Source organism: Photinus pyralis, unplaced genomic scaffold, assembly GCF_008802855.1.
Source record: "Photinus pyralis isolate 1611_PpyrPB1 unplaced genomic scaffold, Ppyr1.3 Ppyr1.4_LG5, whole genome shotgun sequence".
Taxonomy (NCBI): Eukaryota; Metazoa; Arthropoda; class Insecta; order Coleoptera; family Lampyridae; genus Photinus; species Photinus pyralis.
The window spans coordinates 33,931,859-33,957,376 of NW_022170596.1; the positions used below are offsets into that span (position 1 = coordinate 33,931,859).

The window sequence follows — 25,518 nt, forward strand, 5'->3', positions numbered from 1 at the left end:
AATATTTACAACCTTTAACGAGCAACTTTGAACCAAAAAAATTTGTATCTAACATGCAACATTGGCAAAAAACTCATCCAACGAATACAAAGTCATTTGATTGAGATGAGAAACTTTTTGTTTNAAAACTTAGTACGAATTTCTTAGACGAAAAATATGGATTAGCTACATACCTAGGTGAAGGGTTTAACAATGCGTTTATCAATAAGAGAACGGCTGGTTTATTCTTCGTAAAGAAAGTGTTTGATTGATTATCTACATACGCAAGCGGTAAAATTGAAAAGGAGTTAATGAATGACTGTAAATAAATACATTGAGCGTCCTTCAATGACGATATGCGAAACATTTTTTCGAGCATTTTTTTAAATGTTTATATGTATATCGAAATTAATTTTATGTGTTGTGGTCAAGCGTTGTAGAATCTTAGACCCATTTGCCAATATGAGGTATCATGTTCTCTATTTTCGGGAAAATTCTAGCAGCGGTTCAAAACACTTGTGCCACGCTATGATAAGTGCCTCAATTTGAATGGCGCTTGTGTTGATAAATAGCCCAAGAGTGTAGCCCCCAAATGTATATAATAATAGATTTTCTTTTAAAGTTTAACATTTTTTATTTCAAAACGTCTGCTACTTTCTGGACAACCCTCGTAGTTATAGGTTTCTCATTCACGTTCGTCTTTGATTCGGTTCCAAGCTATCAACCAATATACGATTAAATTGAGACTCATTTATTTTTGTGCCATTTGGCGTAAAATATACATGAATTATAATCATACGGATGGGGTATACATATTGAATATATAGTATGTATAATCATAAAATTAAAGTTAAAAAATATGGAAATAACTGTAGAAGTTTGAAACAGTGTTTACAACCTTTACGAGTGAAGTTTTGAACCAAAAAAATTTTTATCAAATGCAACATTTGGCAAAAAAAATCATCCAAACGAATACCACAAGTCATTGATTGAGATTGTAGAAACTTTTGTTTTGAATTATTTATTATCGAGAATTAATTCTTATGCATTCTGGTGAGAGCGTTGTAGAATCTTACACCAATTAGCAAATAAGAGGTTTGTGGTATTATACTCACGACGATAAAAGGAAAACTAACCATCTTCGTGAAAGTTAATTCGCTTCAAAATATCCCTTTATCGTCTTATATTAATGAAGAACTACTATTAAAGGAACTAACAATAAAATTATCTTGACCTTTTATCAACAGCAAATGGAAAAAATTTAATATCAACGCCTTTTTTTCTGACTTGAATAATAAACAACTGAACCAATAAGTTAAAATCTGTATTGTAAGTTTTATGTCTTAAGTATTTACAATCTAAAAACTAATATAATTCATTTTTATCAGCTATTGGTTACAACACACACTAAAGAAAAGTATGTATGTACTTACCCTACGTGATATAAAAAAGGTAGATAATGTAAGAAACCGAAACTCAAAAGATGCGGTGATTTGCAACGTCCAAATGTAAGTTTAAGGTCTTGCTTTTATAAGTAGTACACTTAGGTAGTGCTTGTGAATAGTGAATTTTCAAATTCAATGTGAATATGTGAGCTATTTAAAGTACTTCCGACTGTTCGTGCCTGTTATAAAATACAAATTTTTGGTACGATTGGAAAATCCCAAGGCGTGGGAAGCGCCTGGGCTTTTTCATTTTCATCTGTATCATTTTTCCACCAAGTCTTTATTCATGTCTTCATGTCAATTTTTGTTGGACCACTAGCACCCGTACCTTCCAATCTCCCTAGTGGTAATCTCTAAAATAAGACGCTCCCCTTGTTTTCTATATCATCCTTGGTAGATTCTATGTGATTATTCAGAAAAATGTTTTCTAACATCTTCCTGTGGTATAGGACGATTTTGAACAGCTCACCTTAAAAAATGAGGATGCTTCCTAATTTGACTTATAATAGAATCGTTTGGAACGGATGGTTGTTACTCGATTGCGTTGTAATAGACTCGCTAATTTAAATTATTGAACAGTTTCCATTGCGAGTTAATTGTTTTGTTCGGTACCGCAGGATAGAAGAAAACCGGTAGTATCCATTAGCGACTATAGTTACACAAAACAAGTAGTGCCTGTGCTTTTATAGACAAAAGTAGTGAGTAGTACACCATTACTCTATAAACTGCATGATTAGATAAAACCCTTTATCATACTTCAAAAATACTGTCTCCTTCAAATTGTTTATTTACAAATTTTTCATACTTTGTGCATTTACGCAAAAGAAAATCTATTACACAAATTACATACGCATAATGGTAAACTGTGAAGGGTGCAGTAGCAAGCTAGGAAGGTACGATGATATCTTGCACTGCACTGGTAACTGCAAAGGCGCTTATCACATACAATGTGTAAATACTTCTGTGGACCTATATCAAACAATGAAAAAGGATAAAAGTATCACTACGTGGTTATGTAATGCTTGTGATCCAGGAGAAATTGATAAGAATGCCGCAACGGGCAGCAAGCAACAGATGCGTGCTAAGACGATTGATGAGAAGCTCGATTTCCTAATAGACATGCATATCGACATAAAAAACACCGTTGCTAATTTAACAAAAAAACTTGAGGAAGCAATGGCAAGTAACATCAAAAATGAAAACAGAATCATTGCTCTAGAAAACGAAGTTGAGAGCCTAAAGAATGGGGCAAACACCGAAGAAATAATTAATGAAATTAACGAACGCTGGACTCGCCAGAAGAACATTATCATATTTGGGGTAACAGAAAGCAATAATGAAAGTATTGATCTCCGCAGAGAAGACGACCGTAGTCGGGTAAACCAGATTTTACAGCTAATCAGCACTGATTGCAACCTATCCGGAGTGTCTATGTTTCGACTAGGTATCATTAACAAGACATCTCGCCCAAGACCAATTAAGGTTATACTCAATACCAGTGAAGAAACGAAAATTATCTTGAAAAACAAGATCAAGCTCAAAGGTAACCCGAACTATCAAGCAATCACCATCAGTAGCGATCAAACGCCTAAGGAACGCGACTATCTGAACAAATTGCGCAACGAACTAGATTCACGGAAAAACAATGGCGAACCAAACCTTACCATTCGATATGTACGCGGCCAGCCCAAAATCGTTGATCAAAAAAACTTGTAAATGCCCTCCTCACAAGCTACACTAATCACACAATGCAAATATGTTTTACCAATATACGATCCTTGTCTAAAAATGCCGACTACATAAAATTGAAGGTGGTTGATTTCGACTTCATGTTCTTATCAGAAACCTGGTTAGATCCCAAATGTACCTATCCCCATATAGTATTTGACACCCATCAAGTACATCGAGTTGATAGACCTACCCATGCTGGTGGTGTGGCGGTTATAGTCAAAAATCATATCAAAGCAAAAGTAATACACACCGCTAACACTGGAATCGAACAATTATGGTTGGAAGTCGAACACGGACGTGAGATTTTTGCCATTGGGGTCGCCTATCGAAGCCCAAGTAGTAACATTAGTGACCTGTCTGCTCTAAATGATACTATTAAGAACTTATACTTTAAATATAACAATCTAATCTGTGTTGGCGACTTTAATATTAATATGCTTGGTCCACGTGTACCTCATGTTTTTGAAGAAATGTTCAACGAACTAGGTTTTGTTCAGATGGTTAAAGATCCTACAAGAATTACTCCCAGCTCGAGTACACTCATCGACCTCCTGTTTACAATCCATCCCGAGCGAATTATTAATATCAAACAAACTTGTCCTATTGGAACTTCTGACCACAATGTTATTTCTTTTGAATACATTATGAATAATTCAGTCACAACTACCACCAACGAAACCAGCGTCCATGTTAGAGATCTCAGGAATATAAACTACGCTGAATTTTGTCAAACTGCGTCTTCACTGGATTGGAATGGCGTAAACAGCTGTCACACAATTGATGAAAAACTACACCACTTATATGTGCTTATCAATCAACTCCTCAATGAATATGCACCGATAAAAGCTATCAAAACGAGCAAAAAATATAAGCCATGGTTGTCTGGAGAGCTTTTAAAAATGATACGTCAGAAAAACAATGCCTGGCTAAGATATCGATCTCAAAGGAATTACACCAACTGGGTATTTTACAAACGCCTACTTACTGACACAAAGCATGCAATTAAAACTCGTAAAATGGAGGCCATCAATAGATTTGTTAACACAAACAATATCACCCCACGCAGCCTTTGGAATGGACTACGTAACATGGAAATTATCGATAGCAAACACAACAAAAATTTTTTCAGCGTATTAAAGGACCCTAACGTGTTTAATAAATACTTTCACCAAGACTGTAGATATACCGGGCTACAACCTAATTTTACTGTGGAGGCCAAATGTCGAAATCCTGAGTCACATGTATTCAATTTGAAATGTGTGGATAGGTCTGAAGTATTATCCGCAGTGCAATCAATCAAGAGCTCAGCCAAGGGATGTGATAATTTGTCCATTACTGAGCTGAAGTTGTGTTTGCCATTTTGTTTAGATGCGCTGACTGACATAATTAATTATTCATTATACAGCAGTATTGTCCCAGCACTATGGAAAACCGCAATAATCACACCTATCCCGAAAATCAAAAATGCTCAAAATGTGGAACAGTATCGGCCCATAAGCATCCTTCCAGCAATGTCCAAAATACTGGAAAGAATCGTACACCAACAAATCGATATTTATTTAGAAAGAAACCATCTCTACTACCTAAAACAGTCAGGTTTTCGTAAGCACCACATCACTGTTACTGCTCTATTGTGTTTACTACATTCAATAAAAGGAGAGTATGATAACGGCAATGTTACTGTAATGTGTGGATTAGACTTTTCGAAGGCTTTTGACACTGTCAGTCATTCTAGACTAACCCATAAGCTGGAGACATTAGGTCTTTCTAAACACTCTATAAACTGGTTCAAAAATTATCTATCCGATAGATCGCAAAGGACTAAAATCTCTACGGCAAAAGGGATTTCCGTATCTGCTTCATTACCTGTTGAAGGAGGTGTTCCACAAGGAAGCATCCTTGGACCATTACTGTTTAACGTGTATGTCTCGGACCTCAACTATTTCCTAAAATATGTTGATATACATCAATACGCAGACGACATCCAGTTGCTAATGACGATCAACAGTAGCAACTCAAATACGCATATGAGTAATCTAAATGAAGATCTACACACAATTTCTAAGTGGGCAGCCGTGAACAACTTACATCTCAACTCCAACAAAACTGTTGTTATGGCCGTTGGCACCACGACAAATTTACATAAATTTCACATGTCAACATCTCAAAAAGTAGAAGTCGACGGAAACTGTATAGAGTTTGCCACATCCGCCAAAATCTTGGGACTGCATATTGATCAAAATCTGAACTGGGAAGTGCACGCCAACTATGTATGCACCAAATCGTATTACAAGTTAAAAACGCTATACAGATCTAAAAATCTTTTAAGCCAAAATATTAAACTCAATCTAGTTAAACAATTAGTTTTACCACTAATCACCTATGGAGATGTATGTTACCATGGTCTTAACGGGAAGCTATCTTACAAATTACAAAAGGTCCAAAACTATTGCTTACGTTATGCATGTGGCTTACATAAGTTTGATCGCATACAACCTATGCTACGCAGTCTAAATATGCTAGACATGAAGAAAACCCGTGTACATAACACACTTTGTCTGTTGCATAAAGTAATCAAAACAAACAGTGCACCATTATACCTACGTGACTTGTTCAAATCCCTACAAAGTTTTCACTCGTATAACACACGTACCAGTGACTTGTTTCTACCTAAAACGAACACTCAGATAGGCTCTACTTCATTTCAAGTGCTAGCCGCAAGCCTATGGAATACCTTACCGCCGAGCATTCGTGACATCACTGCCAGAAAACTTTTCATTCAGCAATGCCACAACTTCCTGATGAACGCTGTAGGCTAAATTTAACTCATACCACTGCAATCAATGTATATATACTCTTTCTCTTTGATGTTATCTACTTATCTATATTCTTATGTACTTACTATATTTAATGAACTTTAACTACATTTATATGATTAAGCTTGTAGAGGAGGGATAAATGGCCCTTGTGGCTTTTCCTTATCCTAAATAAAGATGATTATTATTATTATGGTCGGTGTTTCTTGTGAGAACTCAGGTCTAGCCTGGTTAACTAATCGCACGGATTAAAATCAAGTAACGATTAGTGTCTGTGTCTGTGTCTGGTGAAGTTATGTAGGGTCCTAAAAAAAATAAATAAATAAAAATACTTACCAACATGGATGGGCACAATAGCCAACGCTATCAGGAAAGAGGAAAACAAAACAAAACAAAAATCATTATAATAATTCCTGTAATTTTATTAAATGGAGTTTATTGTGTAAGTGTTTCTTTGGCTTTGCGTTTGGGTTGAATACGAGTGGGTTGTGATAACGTGGTGTTCTTCGGTGAGGATGGAGTTTTGTGTTTTTTAACTGTGCTAGGACGTGTAACTTTATTGGGTGGACCTGTCTTTGTGGTACATGTTGCCTTACTTGTATTTATGGTGTTTCTTTGTCCTTGAGGTTGTATTTGTGTTATTGCTTGGGTTATTGGTGGAGGTATTACTGTATTTTGTGAGCTAGTAGTGCTGTTTAGGTTTTTGCGTTTGGGTTGAGTACGAGTGGGTTGTGATAACGTGGTGTGTTTCTGTGAAGAAGGAGTTATGTGTTTTTTAACTGTGCTAGGGCGTGTAACTTTATTGGGTGGACCTGTCTTTGTAGTGCATGTTGCGTTACTTGTATTTATGGTGTTTCTTTGTTCTTGAGGTTGTATCTGTGTTGTTGCTTGGGTTATTGGTGGAGACATTACAGTATTACAGTATTATTATGGTCGGTGTTTCTTGTGAGAACTCAGGTCTAGCCTGGTTAACTAATCGCACGGATTAAAATCAAGTAACGATTAGTGTCTGTGTCTGTGTCTGGTGAAGTTATTTAGGGTCCTTAAAAAAAAATAAAATAAAAAAAAAAAAAATAAAAAAAATCACACACGTACATTGGACATCTAGGGATAATGTAATTCGTACTTACCAACATACCTATTGATGGGCACAATAGCCAACGCTATCAGGAAAGAGGAAAACAAAACAAAAAAAAAATCATTATAATAATTCCTGTAATTTCAGTGTTGTTTAGAACGGGTGTATTATCTTGTACGATGAGTGTGTTGTTTGTGTTGAGTAGTGCTTCAATTTCGTGCCTGATTTGTTCCTGTGTGTCTAATGTAAGGAGTGTATTTTTAATGATAACTCTACGTTGGTCTGCAATGCGTTGTTCTGTCAAGTGTGCTAAATGTGGGTATTGTGTAATGAACGCGTGATATAGTTTACCTCTGTATGCTGTCCTGTCCGTTTCCATCTTCGTGATCTCCAGATACGTACCGAAAATGAAGCGATTCATCCCTTCGTCCCATTTCATACGTCTTTTGGAGGTATCCTTTGCGCTGGTCCCATCCACAAGCGGTTGAGAAGCAGGCACAAAGGTCTCTTCATGGCGGTCCTCTTCAGGTGGTCGTTGTCCTCTTCGTAGTCTTCTTTCGGCTGTAGAGGTTTCGGGTATCCCGACGAGCGGCCGCCTGTTCACCAACTCGTCACTATCGGCTCGCATGCTGCAACGCCCAGCGATAGCTCCAGACGTGCCCTGACGCTCCTCAGGTAGCGGCATTTTTCCGAGGCTTTGTTTAAACTCCATTTTCATAAGAATATGGGGTGACTAGGAACACGTGAAGGCGTCACTCTTCAAGATATTCGCGTAAGCAAATATCCACCTGCGTGTTGTGTATAATGTAGGAAAGTAGGGAACATGGACGTGGGAGTTGGAAAGTAAAGTGGGTAGGTAAGTACTAAAGGTGGTTGGACTGGTCACCTTTAGTGCCCATTGATCGCCTTTTACGATCTCTAGGGCGAGAGTGGGCCTATTCTATCCCCGAACCCACAGGGGTTTTATTATTATTATTATTATTATTATTATTGTTTGAAGTTTTGAATGAATGCGCCAAAAGATAGAAGATAATTAAATTATGTTAACGGAAGGCTGGAGTAGAGCCACACCATTTACATGTTTCCTATGTACATGCAATTTATTATTTTAGGAGTTGTGTTATCTCAATTGATCGTACTGGTATTTTGATGTGTTTTTGTACTGAATTGATTTATCATGTTTTCCATTGGATTTATGATGTCTTGTGTATTTTGTTTTTATGAACTTGTTTAATTGCATTTGATCGGATTATCTGATTTTTATCATACAACAATTTGAGATGTTTTATTTATGTGTATTTTGGATTTATTTCATGTATTTGTGTGGCCTATGCCAGGGTTTTAGTCCCGTAGAAGGTTTCCCTGGCATGGTAGGGTGTGTGTGTAATATATTTATTTGTTCTTGTAATTTCTTACGCACAAAAATTCTGTCTTTTATTTAATTTCCTTCCTGATTATGTCGCACGTCCCAATACATAAAAAACCGATTACATAACGTAGGAGTCATTGTGTCATCCATATCGAGCCGACTGATATCCAAATTCAAAAGTGCCGCGAAACGTCTCTCGTTTTGACTTGAAAGGTTGCTTGTAGTTTTTTGCCAGAATTCCCAACGGTAAGTATAGGGTAAATCAACGTTTTCCGTGTCGGTTTGATAGACCCCTAGGAACATTACAAACCGTTTGAGAAAGTTCCTTCGTAATTGTTGCCATTTTACTTACACATCATCTCCCCATCGAAGTCCCCGTTTAGCATCCGTATGTTTAGAATTCAATGAAGCAAGATAAACATAATTCTCTAATTCCCTTAACCATTTATTAAGTTATTACCTAATCAGTAAGCAGCTACTGAAGTAAATGTTCACTAAATAGTTTCTATAATAGTCACACACTAATCTTAGCCTCTTCCCAGTACTGGGAAATTATATTTGCTACCTTATTAAGATTATACTAGGATCGGCTTCCGTATTTTTACTGTCCTCCAGACTCAACTAAAAACAAAATTAAGGCCGCTTTGACCCACCATCATACATTTTTCTTCTTTGCAAATATGATCTTTTCAATTTCGATCATGGGTAGCTCAAACGCTAAAGTTACAAGCGTCGCGACGAAAAACGTAAACGCAAAGTCGCCCCAAAACTGGTGCATCTGTAACAGTTCAACTTACTAAGACGAAATTACTGTGGAGTACACACCGCCTCCAAGTTGCTAAACAGCACAGTTGTCCTCATTTGACTTGTTAGAACAAAAATGACGATGTAATGTACAACGTAAAGTGTGTAAGTAAAACGCGATAGCACTTCAAATATGGGCAACGAAAGGAACCAATTTACTGGACCTGAAATGGTGGTCTACTGGGTTTGTGGTTACAACATCTTCAGCATTACCTGCGTAACCATTGGCACATGTAAAAATCACGGCGGCTACAGCTAAGGCCCAGGCCGGGCGGACCAAAGCTATGTAAATTGCGTTTAACACCCTACGATATTCTGAAGTAATCAGATCGTGCCCCCCAAATACAATTGCGCACATGACCATCAAGCTGAGAATCCACAAACTTGCCACAATTTTCTAAAACTCATCTGTCCCATCGTTTAGCATGAATGAATTGAATCACATACCGTAGACAGCTCATACTTCTTCTTTTTGGACAAGTATAGGTGGTAGCCCAGTATAATTCCTATCAACCATGGTGCTGCTCTTGTATAGGCGGGAAAATAATACATCCAGACGAATAACATCAGCCTTTCAAAGCTAGAGATCCAACATGGTCTCAATGTAACGAATCAAACCCTACTTACCTTACATTTCCCTGCGATATACCACTAATCTCAAAAAACCAACCTAGCAAAAAGCATCCAACTATATTACAAACAATGAGCGCGACGATTCCATAAATGGTACGTTTTGGCCATCTGGATAACGCAAGCAGAAAGATTGGAGAAACTACATACAACTGCATATCGCTGCTCAAGTACCAACCGTGAGGGAGACACTGAATTCATTATTGTAGCAGTTAATAAAAACACTAAAGGTGCGTACCATTGAAGGCGTTCGATCATAATTTTGAATATACAACAGCGTCTTCCACCAATACTTTTCGCAACCCTCAATCAGTTTTGAGTGAATCATGCTCGACCAGAGAGGGACCGTTGCGAATTGTCTGAGCAATGTGACTATGAAAACGATTACGGCGACTAAAACGGGAGTTAATCTGAAAAACTGCATGTCGTAAGCAGTTTTTATTAGCATTACGTAAGCACCTCAAAAACCGGTGGAGGTAGAACTTGAAAATATGAAACGAGGTGCTTTTCTCGGCGGAGCAGAGGTAAACGTAGCTTACAAGACTTCCTGATAGTACAAAGAAGGTGTCAACTGCCATTGGTGCATTTATCACAAACATATTTCCTGCACTGAGCGTCCACTGAAATTAAAGAAATTACAGAAAACGGCGTCAACTCCAATACTCTTACGGTTTCCTTGTAGAAGTTATTCCACAGAGGAAAGTAGGATAATTGTATGAAATATCTGTGGTTTAGGATGATCCACATAGTGCTGATAACTCGAATTCCGTTCATGCAAGTTATTTGTTTGGCATTGTTTTCGATGGCGATCAGTTTTTTGCCATTTTTAAGAATGGAAAACGCGACAAGTGCCTGATGCTTGATTTCTGCAAGTGAGAATTTCATGTTAACCAGGTGGCGCATACCGTTGCAGCTTACGAGATTCAGTTGCGTACAAGTAGATGTCGTAAGTTGTGGAAGCAGCAATCATCAGCGCGAATATTCCGAAAAATACCCTGGAAATGGACGCTGAATGAGATTAAAGTTTCAAAACACTTACACTCCACAATATTCCGATAACCCAAACCGCAGCTTTTCTCGATCAACGAGTGCTTGGCACAAATTTTCTGGGAACGAAAAATTGAGTCCGAAATACTTGTATATTGTAGACGCATCGCCAGTGGAACAGCTGTCTGGTAAGCAACTTGCCAGTTTCAGTGTTATTGTCGCATTTATCTGTAACAAAGTACTTAAGTTGTTCTACTAAAGGAAAGACCACATTATTATTATTGTCGGTGTTTCTTGTGAGAACTCAGGTCTAGCCTGGTTAACTAATCGCACGGATTAAAATCAAGTAACGATTAGTGTCTGTGTCTGTGTCTAGTGAAGTTATGTAGGGTTCTAAAGAAAAATAAAAATTAAAAAATAAAATAAATATTCGCACACTCACATTGGAAATCTAGGGATAGTATGTAATTCATACTTACCAACATAGCTATTAATGGCCACAATAGTCAACGCTATCAGGAAAGAAGAAAACAAAACAAAAATATCATTATAATAATTTCTGTACTTTTATTAAATAGAGTTTATTGTGTAAGTGTTTCTTTGGCTTTGCGTTTGGGTTGTATACGAGTGGGTTGTGATAACGTGGTGTGTTTATGTGAAGAAGGAGTTTTGTGTTTTTTAACTGTGCTAGGACGTGTAACTTTATTCAGTGGACCTGTCTTTGTGGTACATGTTGCCTTACTTGTATTTATGGTGTTTCTTTGTTCTTGAGGTTGTATTTGTGTGGTTGCTTGGGTTTTTGGTGGAGATATTACAGTATTTTGTGAGCTAGTGGTGCTGTTTAGGTTTTTGCGTTTGGGTTGAATACGAGTGGGTTGTGATAATGTGGTGTGGTGTGGTGACCCGCATAATGCTATTTAGAGGTGCCTCTGCAGAATGTATTGTATTTGTAACGTTGTTTCTATCATGAGATTGTAGTAAGTTAAAGGACGCACGTTGCAGAGGTGATCAGTGGAATGGAAGTGAATGCGGGAAACGGTTTTGAGCGCTCGATGCATTGAGATCGCATGTTGATTGTACTGGTGCAGACTTGTTTAGAAGCGGGGCCATTTTGTTGAGAGCCAAGCTCATAAAGTGAGACTTACTGAATCACTCAAAAGTACTTACCACCAAGTACCAAGTTAACAATGACGGTGAACTACCGCGCAATTAAAAGTGATAATTACAGTGCGTGGGAAACAATTATAATTTGAGTACAAAAAACACCAATAGCTAAATTATACTATTATATACTATTATGAGAGTGGTTAGCCCTATAGTGCAGCGGAGAGCCGGCGCTAACTCGCTTATTTGAGATAGTTTTTTTTTTCGGAGTAGAAAGAATTGGGACCCACACCACTTTGTTCAGAAATGTTTGAACCTTCAGAATCTCGCTTTACGACATTTTCCCGTGGTTCTGACAAAAGTTATAGGCCGCTAAAGTTGAAATTTACTCATTTTCGCGCGCGCGACTAGACCACCGAAAGTATTTATTTTCTCAGCAACTAAGCGATATACATCAATAATTCCTTTTGTAAAATGAAAGTACATTTATATCAGAATCTAAAGCATTCAATTTACCTACCTTGTTATGCACAGTTTTTAGAAAAATGACCGTCAACTTCCAAAATTCGTGTAGCAGATGAAAAGTGCGCACTTTGAACTCTCATAACTTTTTATTTCACGATATCGATTTCCAATATTTATAGCTCATTCGATGCTCCAAAGCATTGTGATTATTTTATTTTCTATAACATTACCGTGAATTTTTCATAATAAAAAAGTTACGGTCATTTAAGTAAAAACCTACCGACCTCGCCGAGTCGGTAATCGCGAGTGAGACGGAGAGGGAAGGATAGTCAGCAGCGTTCGCTAAACAAGGAGCGATGCGTAAGGGATTTTACTACGACTATAGTTTCGGGCGTACTGCCATCATCAGGCGATGTGAAAATTTAACAGGAAAACGGTAAGTTACAAACGTTGAAGACGAATAAGACGAACATGTTGTTTTTTAATTATTAACTGGCCGAAGCCAAGTGAAAAAACCTGAAGGGTGGTTAAAACGGAAAGGTTGTCCTAAGTTTCAAAACGAATTATTATCAAGCCTTGTTAAGACAACCAACCGGAGGGTTGAATTATTACATTAAAAGTTGAAAGTTGAATTTAACACATTTCAAAAGAACCGGGGGGAAAAAATAAACTTATAAAAGTTTTGAAACTATTGAGATGACTACATATTTAAATTATTTAAGTTAAGTTTAAATTCGAGATCATGCAGACGGCATGTCTAGAAATGATTGACCACCAGGTTTACCTATCACTAGATAACGACCAGATAACTGACTTTAACAGCCTAAGTACCTGCTGATAATCCTCCTAAGTAAGTTCCGGTATCTACCATTCAATATAATATACCTATGCCGTTTTTGAATTCTCCACCAGCGAGCTACAATACCATCCTAACCATCGTCTAGTGAAATCAAAAAACAAGCCTGAATCTTTGGGACAAAATCATACCGTTGTTACTGCTGATCTTGCAATATACAGCACAGCACAAGAGATACCTGATGTGGAGTAACCCCCAAAATTTACAGGGAAAGGTACCTATTGTACCTATATATTTCACCAAAGAACTGAGATACATGAAGTTAATGAATTGTTTGAGATTTTACAATGCAACTTGGCGGAATGCATTTGTAAACTAAACGGCCTAAATAGCTAGTTTTGGTATTCGGAGAGAAATTTCTTAGTAAAGTAAAATCTCTTACGCATCGCTCCTTGTTTAGCGAACGCTGCTGACTATCCTTCCCTCTCCGTCTCACTCGCGATTACCGACTCGGCGAGGTCGGTAGGTTTTTACTTAAATGACCGTAACTTTTTTATTATGAAAAATTCACGGTCATGTTATAGAAAATAAAATAATCACAATGCTTTGGAGCATCGAATGAGCTATAAATATTGGAAATCGATATCGTGAAATAAAAAGTTATGAGAGTTCAAAGTGCACACTTTTCATCTGCTACACGAATTTTGGAAGTTGACGGTCATTTTTCTAAAAACTGTGCATAACAAGGTAGGTAAATTGAATGCTTTAGATTCTGCTATAAATGTACTTTCATTTTACAAAAGGAATGATTGATGTATATCGCTTAGTTGCTGAGAAAATAAATACTTTCGGTGGTCTAGTCGCGCGCGCGAAAATGAGTAAATTTCAACTTTAGCGGCCTATAACTTTTGTCAAGACCACGGGAAAATGTCGTAAAGCGGGATTCTGAAGGTTCAAACATTTCTGAACAACATGGTGTGGGTCCCAATTCTTTCTACTCCGAAAAAATTTTTTGAACGATTTCGCGGCTCTCTCTGCTGCACTACTAACCCTCTAACGCCTTTGCGGTTTGGCACTCAACCCGTTATTTGACTGCCTTAGCATACTTTGGAGTTAGGCAACTCTCTTTCGGTTATAGATTTTCTCATTCATTTACTACCTGAGTTCCGAACTTTTATTTGTGGAGTGATACTTTAGATTACTTATTGTGCATATTTGCTGAACCGGATTCTGGTAGAGCTCTAAATTCGAATGTTCGACGGGCGTAGTTTTGGAGAACTATGTTTGGGCAAAGAATACTACTTATTGGTTTGGGTGAAATGAAATTTTTGCAAGTGTATTTACTTTTACAGCCGTAAAGACTACAATAATGATTACTTTTAGCTACTGTAAATAAGCAAAATGGCGGTCTAATCCCACCAATGTGCTTCAATTAATCTCAATATCGAAGCAACTTCACAGTAATTCAAAGAGACTGCGAAGTTTCAAGACGCCGATATTGAAATTCACAAGCAACATGTGCATTCTTTTCTAAACCCACCTCCTTTAAATTCATACTCGTCTCCCCAAAACAGTATCGTCCTCGGAAAGAATCTGAGGAATCTATCCGTTGATTTACTTCGATGCACTCCTCAAACGAACCCAAGTCGGCTGTATTTCCTGTTCCAATTCCCGATGGTAGCTTGCTTGTGGCGTCGAACACTAAAATTTGAATTGTTCCCACGCGTGTAACCAGTGATCGCACTTACTTTGAAGGGCCCAAAATCGATTTGTCTCCAATCCTGTTTGATAGTAGTCCAGATGACGTCTACAGTTAATACCAATTCCATTTGTCTCATTCAGAACCACATCAGCCAGAATATCCAGAACGTATTGCAAGTAACCCAATGGTTCACCGCTCACTTTCGAATTTAACAGACCGCTCACAAATATCACCACGGATACGTATTCAAACAGCATTTCTCGCCTATCTAACTTACCTCACTCGTTAAACAGTATATACCTAACTTAACGATAATTAATTATCATTAACATCTTTACGTAATTGGTTAACAAATTTACATAATGAGTAAATTTCAACTTTGTTGGTTTATAAATTTACATAATATAAGGACACTTTGAAGGTAAAAATGATACGGTTGAATAAACGATAACGTTTCTTACTTTTACACATATTTTTAGCGCATTTCCACAAAAATAAAAAAAAATGCGCTATTGTGGCCACTTTGTCCGTCCGTCCGTCCGTCCGTCCGCTTGTTTTGCGACGCTACTAGTTCTTTATCTTAAGAGGTATTGTTCTACTTTTTTCGCTATTTGGTTCGTTATGGTGTCGAGTCTTGCACCAAGGAAGGAATTTTTTCTGTACCGCTTACAAAAAAATTATTGTAAAAAAAACAAAAAACTGTTTTTTACTTGTTTCATAATTTTACACTTTTGCCGTTTATTAGCGCTCCTAGAGATCGTTTATAATTTTGCATTGCTGTCTGTCGTCTGCCTGTTGGTCTGCCCGTCTGTTCCTTTGTTTGTCTGTCCTTCTATCTGTCCGTGTGAACGATAACTTTGTTTAGAAATGTCCGATCGCTTTTACATCTCCGTTAGTTATGAACTGAATTGCATGAAATTCAATATGGGCATAGCCTTAGCCATATAATACGCAATGCCAAAATTTGAGTCGAATATATTTAAAATTCACAGTGCCCTTTTCGCATCTCGACCATTTATAAACCGAATTGCAAACTTTTTTAATTATAAAAGCATTTAAATGAAATTTGATACATAGCCACTTGGAATAAAAGCAAATTTAACGCCAATTTCAAAATTTGGTTTTGCGCATGCGCAGTGCCAACTTTCTTATTTATGGAGGGATTTAGATGAAATTTGATACATAGCCACTTGGAACAAAGGAAAATCTAACGTTAGCTTCAAAATTTAGGTTTGCGCATGCGCAGTTCCAACTTTTTTATTTAGAAAAAGATTGAAAAGAAACTCTTCTTATAAACTGAAATTGAAGTATCACGTCAAAAATGGATTGCACATGTGCAAGCTATCTTTCATATTTGTGGCCGGATTTTTACAATTTTAACAAAAGTTGCATCTTGCAAATAGGAAATGAATGCAAGTGGAAATGCGCTTTATGTAAATCGTTTACGATTACTTTTTAACTTGTTGTCTATCGTATCGGCGCGCAATTTTGTTTATTCGCGCTTGTTTGACAGACATTTACGTTATCCTCACCGCAAAATTGTAAATTGCCGTAAACATTCAGCAATAAGCAAACCGACGACGTATTTGTTTTGCAAAAATTAAAAAACTCGTTTGAATAATATTGATTTAATTTTTGAAATAATTAATGATGATTGGACGGGCAGCCCGCATTGCAGAATTCAAACTTAAGATGTGGATATATTCCAAAGGAGCCTGTAAATGATTGGAGCTATTTAAGCTAATTTAACTAAATTCCAACTTTAAACTCGGAATTTAGTTAATTTCCGACTTCGGGATACTGGCAAGTACCACTGGATGATGCGTCCAAACATTTAACCGCCTTCACGACACCTGACGGAGCCACCTATCAATTCAGAATGATGCCCTTCGGTCTGAAGAATGCGCCAGCAACATTTCAAAAGCTGATGACACAAGATATGTACACAAATTCGCAATGGTCTACCTAGACGACATCATTGTGTACTCGCATCTCCACCACCTCCATCTAGTGCTAGAGAGATTGCAGCACCACAGGCTACGACTATCGGTAGAGAAATGCCGCTTTGGGGTACAATCCATTCAATACCTTGGTCACACCATTGAAGCAGACGGCAACAAACCGCTACGAGAGCACGTCGAGGTCATCCGCACCGCCGAAGCGCCTAAAACAAAGAAGCAGCTGCGTAGTTTCCAGGGACTGACTAATGGGATCCGAGAGACTATGTCCCGCGATGCGCAGAAATGCAAGGCCTCCTCGACGACCTATTGCGGAAGAACATGCCGTACCGATGGACCGAAGCAGCCGCCCAAGCATTCGCTCAACTGAAAGACGCCATCAGCCAACCCCTTAAGCTGTGCCGTCCGGACTTCAAGCTGCAGTTCATCTTACAAACTGACGCCAGTAGCAAAGGCATCGCAGCCGTACTCTACCAGGAGCCCCACCCCAACCAGCGCAACATCATAAGTTACGCGAGCGCAAAACTAAACGGAGCACAGAGCAAGTATCATGTGAATGAACAACAGTGCCTGGCGGTCGTTTGGGCGGTCAAGCGATACCACCCATACCTGGAGGACAGAAAGTTCTCACTCAAAACGGACAGTTGAGCGCTCCTTTGGTTAGACCGAACGAAGGACGACAAGAGTAAACTTACCAGATGAGCCCTGAGACTTCAAGAATTCTCCTTCGACGTGATACATTGCCCCGGCAAGGAAAACTAACTCCCCGACTATCTGTCGAGGAACCCCACAGACCGAGTCGTGGAAGAAAATACCGAAGAAGACATCAGTCGCCTCCTACCCCCGCCTACCGCACCAGCAGACAGGGACGACACAGGACCACCATTCCTCGCCAACATCGAAGTGGCAGAGCTTGCCGACCGCGTGAAGCAAAGCCAGAGAAACAATCCACACGCTGGCAATTTGATAACTACGTGGAACCTAATCCAGGACAACAGGCCCGCGGACCCCGCCCAAAACCGTTTCTTCCAGAACTACACTTCCCACGACGGATATCTCTACCGCAAATCCAACCACGGAGATCTTCAGGTAGTACCCCTCGACATGAAAGAAGCAGTCCCGCACGCGTACCACGATTCATCAACAGCAGGCCACCCAGGAGCGGAAGAAACAGAACGTGCCATAAACGCCCACTACCACTGGCCGAAAATGGAAGAAGAAACTACGTGCGGAACTGTTGGGTATGCACCGTCGCAAAGCGAGGATCCATTCAGGAAGCCACTGTCCGACCACGCCAACCCAGTCGTCCGTGGGAGGTGATTTACGTCGACCTAATGGGACCATATACCACCTCACATCTGGGAAATCGGTTCATACTGGTAGTGACGGACCTATACAGCATGTGGGTAGAAGCTTTCCCTCTCTGTAGTCAATCGGCTGGAGAATGAAGTATTCGGGCGATACGGGTTCCCAAGGGCGATAGTTTCCGACAATGGCCCACAATTCATCTCCGTCACCTGGGATGCCGCACTCCGACACTGGGGGTGCTACCATTGGACGACACCTATCTTCCACCCCCAAGCCAACCCAGTGGAGAGGCGGAACCAGGTTAATTAAGAAAGTATTATAATATTAATATAATAATATAAGTATTATAATATAATATAATATATATAATATAATATAATATAATAATATGTTTTTTGTCTAAACGATCATATTATGATATAAGACAAGTCCTACAGTCTAGCGTATTTACATTCAGTTACTTAAATATTCATTTACAGAGTAATATGCGTGACTTAATAATATTTTCTTTAATTCAGCTTTAAATGTATATATCTTATCTATACTTTTTAATTGTAAACTAAGTTTATTATACAGCACAGCTCCAATATACACAGGATTTTTTTATACTTTTCCAGATTATGTGTTTTATATTGCAGATTATGACCATACCGTGTGTTGCATTGATGATTAAAGTTCAGACGATTGAAAATATCCCTGAAAATATCTAAATTGGTCTTAACAAAAACTAAAACTTCTAATATGTACAGACATGGAAAGGTAAGGATGTAATTTGAAATGAATATGGATTTGCAGGGGTGAAGGTAAGACAACTTGAACATATGGCGCATCGGCCAAGGTGAAGAACGCAAGGAAGGGATCCGGACAGTCCACCGCAACCAGCACCGCTACCGATCCAGGTACGCGATCTTCGGACCAACCAGGGTGCCGTTCCAAGCAGGGGACGAAGTAATGGAGAGATCGCGAGACCTCGCAACGGGAGAATTTCAGCGAAAATGGAAGGGGCCATATAGAGTAATCGCCAACGCAGGTACAAACTCATATTTCATCCAGCGAGACAGAGAACAGGTGAAGGTTTATATCCATGACCTACGACCAGCACCCAATCGTAGAGAGGCAACACGGGAACCGCCACCGCCAGATCGAGGAACACCCGACCAAGAACCGCCATCTCGCACCACGCCACAAAAGAACATCCGGCCACTACAACATACCGCAACGAATCCGGCCAGCACAGGAAGCTAACACGGCGCAGCCAGTCACGTCCAACCACCAGCCGCCGAATCCTTCGAAGCGGGGGGGGGGGGGGGGAACTGTTACCCTTACTCATTAAGCGGAGCCTACTATACTAGGGATTGGCGGCGGCTACCTATATAAGCACCAACCGCGAGCACTAGGGGCATCTATCGATCGAGCGTCTTGGATCAACCCTAGGAGTTGGCAGATTGAGGCCTAGGGCAACTCACCATTTCCGTACCTAGGCGGTGGCGAGATGGGCGCCCGCCAAGGGCGCAGCTACGGGGAGGCGCAAAATTGGCCATGAAAAAATTTCTTTTTACAATTGGCGTCTTTGAGAAACCATCAACAACGATGTATGGCACAATAAGATTCTTTATCACCTATATCATTTAAAGGAACCATCAATGAATTATTTTGATATTTTGTCAACGCCTACTACAGTAAAATGTTAAAAATTATTTATTATTTAGCTCAGAAAAATGGCTTGTTACTAAATTTTTAACATTTTACTACAGTAAAATGTTAAAAATGATTTATTATTTAGCTCAGAAAAATGGCTTGTTACTAAATTTTTAACATTTTTGGTTTAGCAGGCCTTGACAAAATGTCAAAATAATTTGTTCTTCTAAATGACATATTGTACCACACTTTTTTCCGGTCCATATAAAAATATTAATTTGATGATGGTTTCTCAAAGACGAAACGTCGCAGCGAAAATTTTGTAAAATGGTGAGCTTAAAAAGTTACTTTTGGTTTTTTAAAATATCTTCGGAACTGATCGGAATTTCCGCATGTTTAAAACATCGTTTTATTAAGCCCTAAACTCTTCTAATTTCACCGACTGTGTACTTCTTATGGTTTCCGATGTGTCCATGATGTTCATTCTTATCTTGGACACACTGTATTTTGTAATAATAATCTTTATCTTTATAATAATCTTTATTGTCCAAACAGGTGTAATACAAAACCCTAGAATAGGACAAAATTATAAGTGAGAGAGTAAAAATTAATGAAGTAACTAACTCGTAAAAAAAAAATAATAACTAAGTAATATAATTAAGAATGATAGGTAATGGAGTGTGAAAAATATCTACATGACTTGAAATATCATTATAGTGATAACACATTGTATAAATCGGTGAGCTTTGTCTGATATTAGTTCTACATCTTGGCAATTGAAATGTGATTTTATTCCTAGATGAGGGACGTGGTATATAAAATTTTATCGAGTTATGTAGCAAATTGCAGTCAGTTAGGTTGTGCACAAGCTTATATAGATAAGTAACAGCCATTCGCCTTCTCCTAACTACTAGCGGGACAAGATCAAAGTTTTCTAGCATAATTGCCTGGGGGTAGCCTCTTTCCGGGTAGTGACCATCCTTGCGGAAACACATATATTTAATAATTCTCCTCTGCACATGTTCGATGTCATTTTCGTACTTTTTGTACAGTGGACTCCATATGATTGCTCCGTATTCCAGTTTAGGTCGAACCAATGTTGTGTAGAGAGATTTAATTGTTGCGATGCTGGAAAATTCCGCGCTGACGCGTATAACATTCCCCGCTACTTTCATTGCTTTATTTACCATGTCATTAATATGAAACGCAAACGTTAACATATTATCAAAAGTGACGCCTAAATCTTTGACCATGGTGACTCTATTTAACGTTTCGTTGGCTATTGTATATGTATAACGAAGAGGTTGATTTTTTCGTGAGTATGACACCACTTTACATTTAGTAATGTTTAGGTGTAGTTTGTTATTTTCACACCAATCATATATAACATTTAAATCGTTCTGGAGAATCTGACAGTCATGTATATTATTTATCTTTTTAAATATTTTCATGTCATCGGCGTAAATCAATTTTCTAGCAGAAATGAAATTTGGTAAGTCGTTAATGAATACTAAAAATATAAATGGACCCAGGTTAGATCCTTGGGGCACTCCGGATGTTGGGGTAAACGATTTTGAATTATACCCGCCATATGCATCTTTTCTCCATGTTTTAAAGAAGCGAAATTCTCGGATCAAAAAGCTTCAAGCGTAGGACTTTAGAAAATTTTCGGAGAAGGGCCGGAAGGTCCTTGCGGTTTTGTTGGGTGGTATTTAATACCCCCACGCGCAGATTTGGAGGGGGGGAGGGGGCGCAAAGGCGCGGTCATATCTAGTTACGGCCCTGTATACAGGGTGGTGACTTGCGTCACGCATCATAGGGAATTCAATGTAAAATTCATAACATGCCATTATTGGCTCCCCAAATTATTTTAGAGAAAAAATGTATTAAGGTTTTTTGTAGAAACAAATTTTTTACGTCAATCAACCGTATTAGTTTTCAATTTTTTGCATAATAAAGACGGAAAATTGGAAAAATAAAAACCGCATCTTTTTCAATAATCTGTGATGCCATGGAATTTTATAATACAAAAACTACGTCAATATCCGTTATGCCATGGAATGTCTGCTATAAAACAAACCAAATTCTATCAAAAAGTATTATATTTAGAACAGCGAATTCAACATAAAGAAAGACCAAATTACTAAAAACGGTTTCCTAATATAACAATTTACAATAAATGTTCGAATAAGTCACCATTAACTGCAAGACAGTAACCAAGTCGATCATAAAATCCATTTCGAACTGCTGCTAATTGATAACTGGGTATCTTTTTGTTTTAGAAAATTCCATGGCATCGCAGATTATTGAAAAAGATGCGGGTTTTATTTTTCCAATTTTCCGTCTTTATATGAAAAAAATTGAAAACTAATACGGTTGATTGACATAAAAAATTTTGTTCTACAAAAATTTGCTCTAAAATAATTTGGGGAGCCAATAATCGCATGTTATGAATTTTGCATTGAAATCCCTATGATGTTTTACGCAACCATCCGCCATTTCCAGAGAAATTACATACCTAAAATTATCACATTTTGAAAAAATTCAAACGAAATTACTCTTTGAAAATATCTCAATGACAGAACAAAATACGGCCTGTTTGACTTGTAACGGGTGATCAAAAAAGGATTGATGTCGAGTCGCCTTTGGAAGGTCAAGCTAAATATGAATTTGCATGTAAACAAAAATTCCAAAGGTGACTCGACAGCAACTCTTTTTTGATCGCATAGTACTTCCGCGCACTTGATTGACGTGTTAAATTAATAAACAAAAAATTCTCTCCAACCGTTCACTTTCTTATCAATTTAATATGTTAATTTAGAGGACTTCAAGGTACTAGTAGTGGAAAATAGTACATTACATATCAAGGTAGAGAAGTACAGTATTATTGCCTGAGCACCAAGATTACATCTCGAGGCGCCTGCGCCGAGGGGTGTAAGGTGCGAAGGCAATAATAGACTTCTCTACCGTGGTATATATACTATTTTTTTCACTACTAGCACTTGAAATCATCTAAATTAACATATTATATTGATAAGAAAGTGAACGGTTGGACAGAATTTTTTGTTTATTAATTTAACATGTCAATCAAGTGTGTAGAAGTCAAACAGGCCGTATTTTGTTCTGTCATTGAGATATTTTTAAAGAGTAATTTCGTTCGAATTTTTTCAAAAAATTCTGTCCAACCGTTCACTTTCTTACCAATATAATATGTTAATTTAGAGGATTTCAAGTGCTAGCAGTGACCACGGTAGAGAAGTATATTATTGCCTTCGCACCTTAGACCCCTCGGCGCAAGCGCCTCGAGATGTAATCTTGGTGCTCAGGCAATAATACTGTACTTCTCTACCTTGATATAATATAATGTACTATTATAACATTTCCTCTTTCTTTTCAGTTAAATACATGATTTTTTTATGATTAACTAATTTATAAACAAGTATAAATTTAATATAAGTAAGTCAAAGACAAATAATAAAAAGTTATCGCTGTTTTTTTAGGTAATTCCAAGGCATATCTGATTTATTGTAAAATGAACCTTTTTATTTTGTCGATTTTTACGGTTTTGAAAAACGGAAAATTATAATTAATAGTATGAACAGATTCAGTATTTTTTTCTCTAAAAGAAACGTATTTAGACTTTTGCTCTAAAATAATTAGGGGAGCTAGTAATTGACTATAAAGAAATTACCATTGAAATCCCTATGCTGCGTCGCGCTAGGCACCACCCTGTATAATGTACTATTTTCATTGTTGACGGTTTCGCGCACGTTGTCAAGAGCAACTTTACTTATTAATCAACAGTTTAAAAAACTAGTACTTCGTGTTTCAAAATTCGTCAGAAAATGACAGGTTTTTTTGACAGTTGTAGAAAAAAATATGTTTATATTTCGTTCTTTTTCTTTTAAATTTTAGTCAATTGTTACCTTTGGTAGTTAAATGTTAAACGTTTGTTCAAAAAATTCCCACTCCTTCTTGGTGTTGCAATTTCCATGTCACTGAGTAGATATATTTCTTAAAACGCACAGCACTTTATTTAGCGCTACCCGCTAAACCGTTTTTGAAAAATTTTTCGAGTTCTTCACCTTAAAAGTTCTTTCTTCTCCTAAGTCTTTAGTTTCCTTCTTACCTAGCGACCAGTCTACAATTTGTAACGAGTGGTTTGATTTCGCGCCAAATTTCATAAAAAATTTCGAAATTTCTTGTCATGATAGTGAAGGTCACCCTGTATATTTCATTATTTGTTCCGGTTAGAAATTTTGTGTTTGGGCATTTCGGTTCGCTCAAGACTATGGTCCGATAGATTTAATTTCGCTCAGATTTAATTTCGTCGTGGGAAGAGTGCAAAGCTGATTGACGTCATCATGAGTAATGCGAGTTTTTTGTCGTTCGTTTATCAACTTTGGCGCCGTCTGGACCGAGAATAGGAGCGGATGTAGCACCGAGCCGTCAAGAGATAAGGAGTTTTCACGTCATCAGCAGAAAACCGTGAGATCAGTTTAGTCAGCAGTTCCTTGAGGTTGACGACGAAGTTAGAGTGGGTTAAGTCTTCTTTATCTAAACCAATGGGAGAATTTCTAGCGGGAGCCATTTTTGTTTTATGGTAATTTGGGTGTGGTTTTTTTCATTTCAATTCTGAAGAAGGGGATCGTTTTTGGGAAGACTCGCGTCTAGTACGTCAAGGGGTCAACACGTACCTTGAGCGATCGTTTTGGTACACTTGGCGGTTTGAGCCACCGGCTTATTTCGGCTGCTCCCAGTTGCGTGCTTTTTGCACCCGTTCGGAAGTGTTATTTTCTTTTCGCGTTGATTTTTTGGCGAAGAAGACCCAGGTTCCAATCAGGTGATATTTTGGCGAACCCTTGAGCTTCACCCCAGTTTACTTTGGATGCAGTGAATCGCGTTAGGATACGTTGTGATTTCTCGAGGATATATAATTCAAAGTGCTGCCCTAGTCCTCAAGGCGCAGAATTTCGGGATCCGCCCCAGGTGGAATTTCCTACTAGTGCCGTAAGGTCATTTGTCGAAGGAGCGCTACGTTTCGGAGAGATATTTGCCCCAAGAAGAGCTGGTGAAATAATACTTTGACCCATCGCGGTTTACCGTCGGATAGTGATCATAAAAGTTTGTGTTCTGCCGTACCGCTAACTCAAAAAATCCGTCTCCCGCAGGCGATCAAAGCTAATAAACTAATAAAATAAAATTAAGTACACGTGCTGTGTAGAAACTTTGGCAACTAGCCGTCTCCCACTCGCCACGCGAAGGATTTCCTGGACTAAGTTTCCGTTCAAACACTAAACTTTGCTTTCGTTCCGAGGAAGGATAGGCACCGTGGATTTTTGTTTCCGCGTGTTAAATTCAAGCCACCCCCTGGGAAGTCACAGAGACCTAAGTGTCAGGTTTCATCACATCCACCCTGTACCAGAGGAAAGAGCAGTTCACAAGATCGGCTGTACAAATGTTGTGAAGGTTAGTCTAATTAAATTTGTAACGTTCTGTAAAATTCCACTTTTTGGTAATTAAGCTATAGAGAAAAAATTTTTTGAGTTGATTGTTTATTAAAGTCCAATGAACGATTACCAAAGAGTAGGATAAATTTTTGTGTTTATTTAAATAAGTCCCAGCCCATGCTGGATTAAAAACCGATTACCTGTTGTTGCAATTTTCAAACTGTAGAGGATGGCCACCCCTTGAGTAAATTAGTCTCA

At 38.2% G+C, this 25,518-nt stretch overlaps 1 protein-coding gene across 1 annotated transcript; it reads right to left on the reverse strand.

Moving 5' to 3' along the window:
- Nucleotides 1-8,913: 8,913 nt before the first annotated feature.
- On the reverse strand, nt 8,914-15,163 carry LOC116171651 (O-acyltransferase like protein-like). Its single transcript, XM_031488616.1, has 12 exons — nt 14,953-15,163; nt 14,745-14,905; nt 10,892-11,067; nt 10,771-10,847; nt 10,522-10,718; nt 10,312-10,472; nt 10,091-10,262; nt 9,850-10,043; nt 9,670-9,802; nt 9,436-9,619; nt 9,244-9,386; nt 8,914-9,196 (listed from the first exon to the last, which is right to left on the reverse strand). Exons 1-12 carry the CDS (start codon nt 15,161-15,163, stop codon nt 9,074-9,076), a joined length of 1,932 nt encoding a protein of 643 aa, XP_031344476.1. The 3' UTR covers nt 8,914-9,073.
- Nucleotides 15,164-25,518: the final 10,355 nt, after the last annotated feature.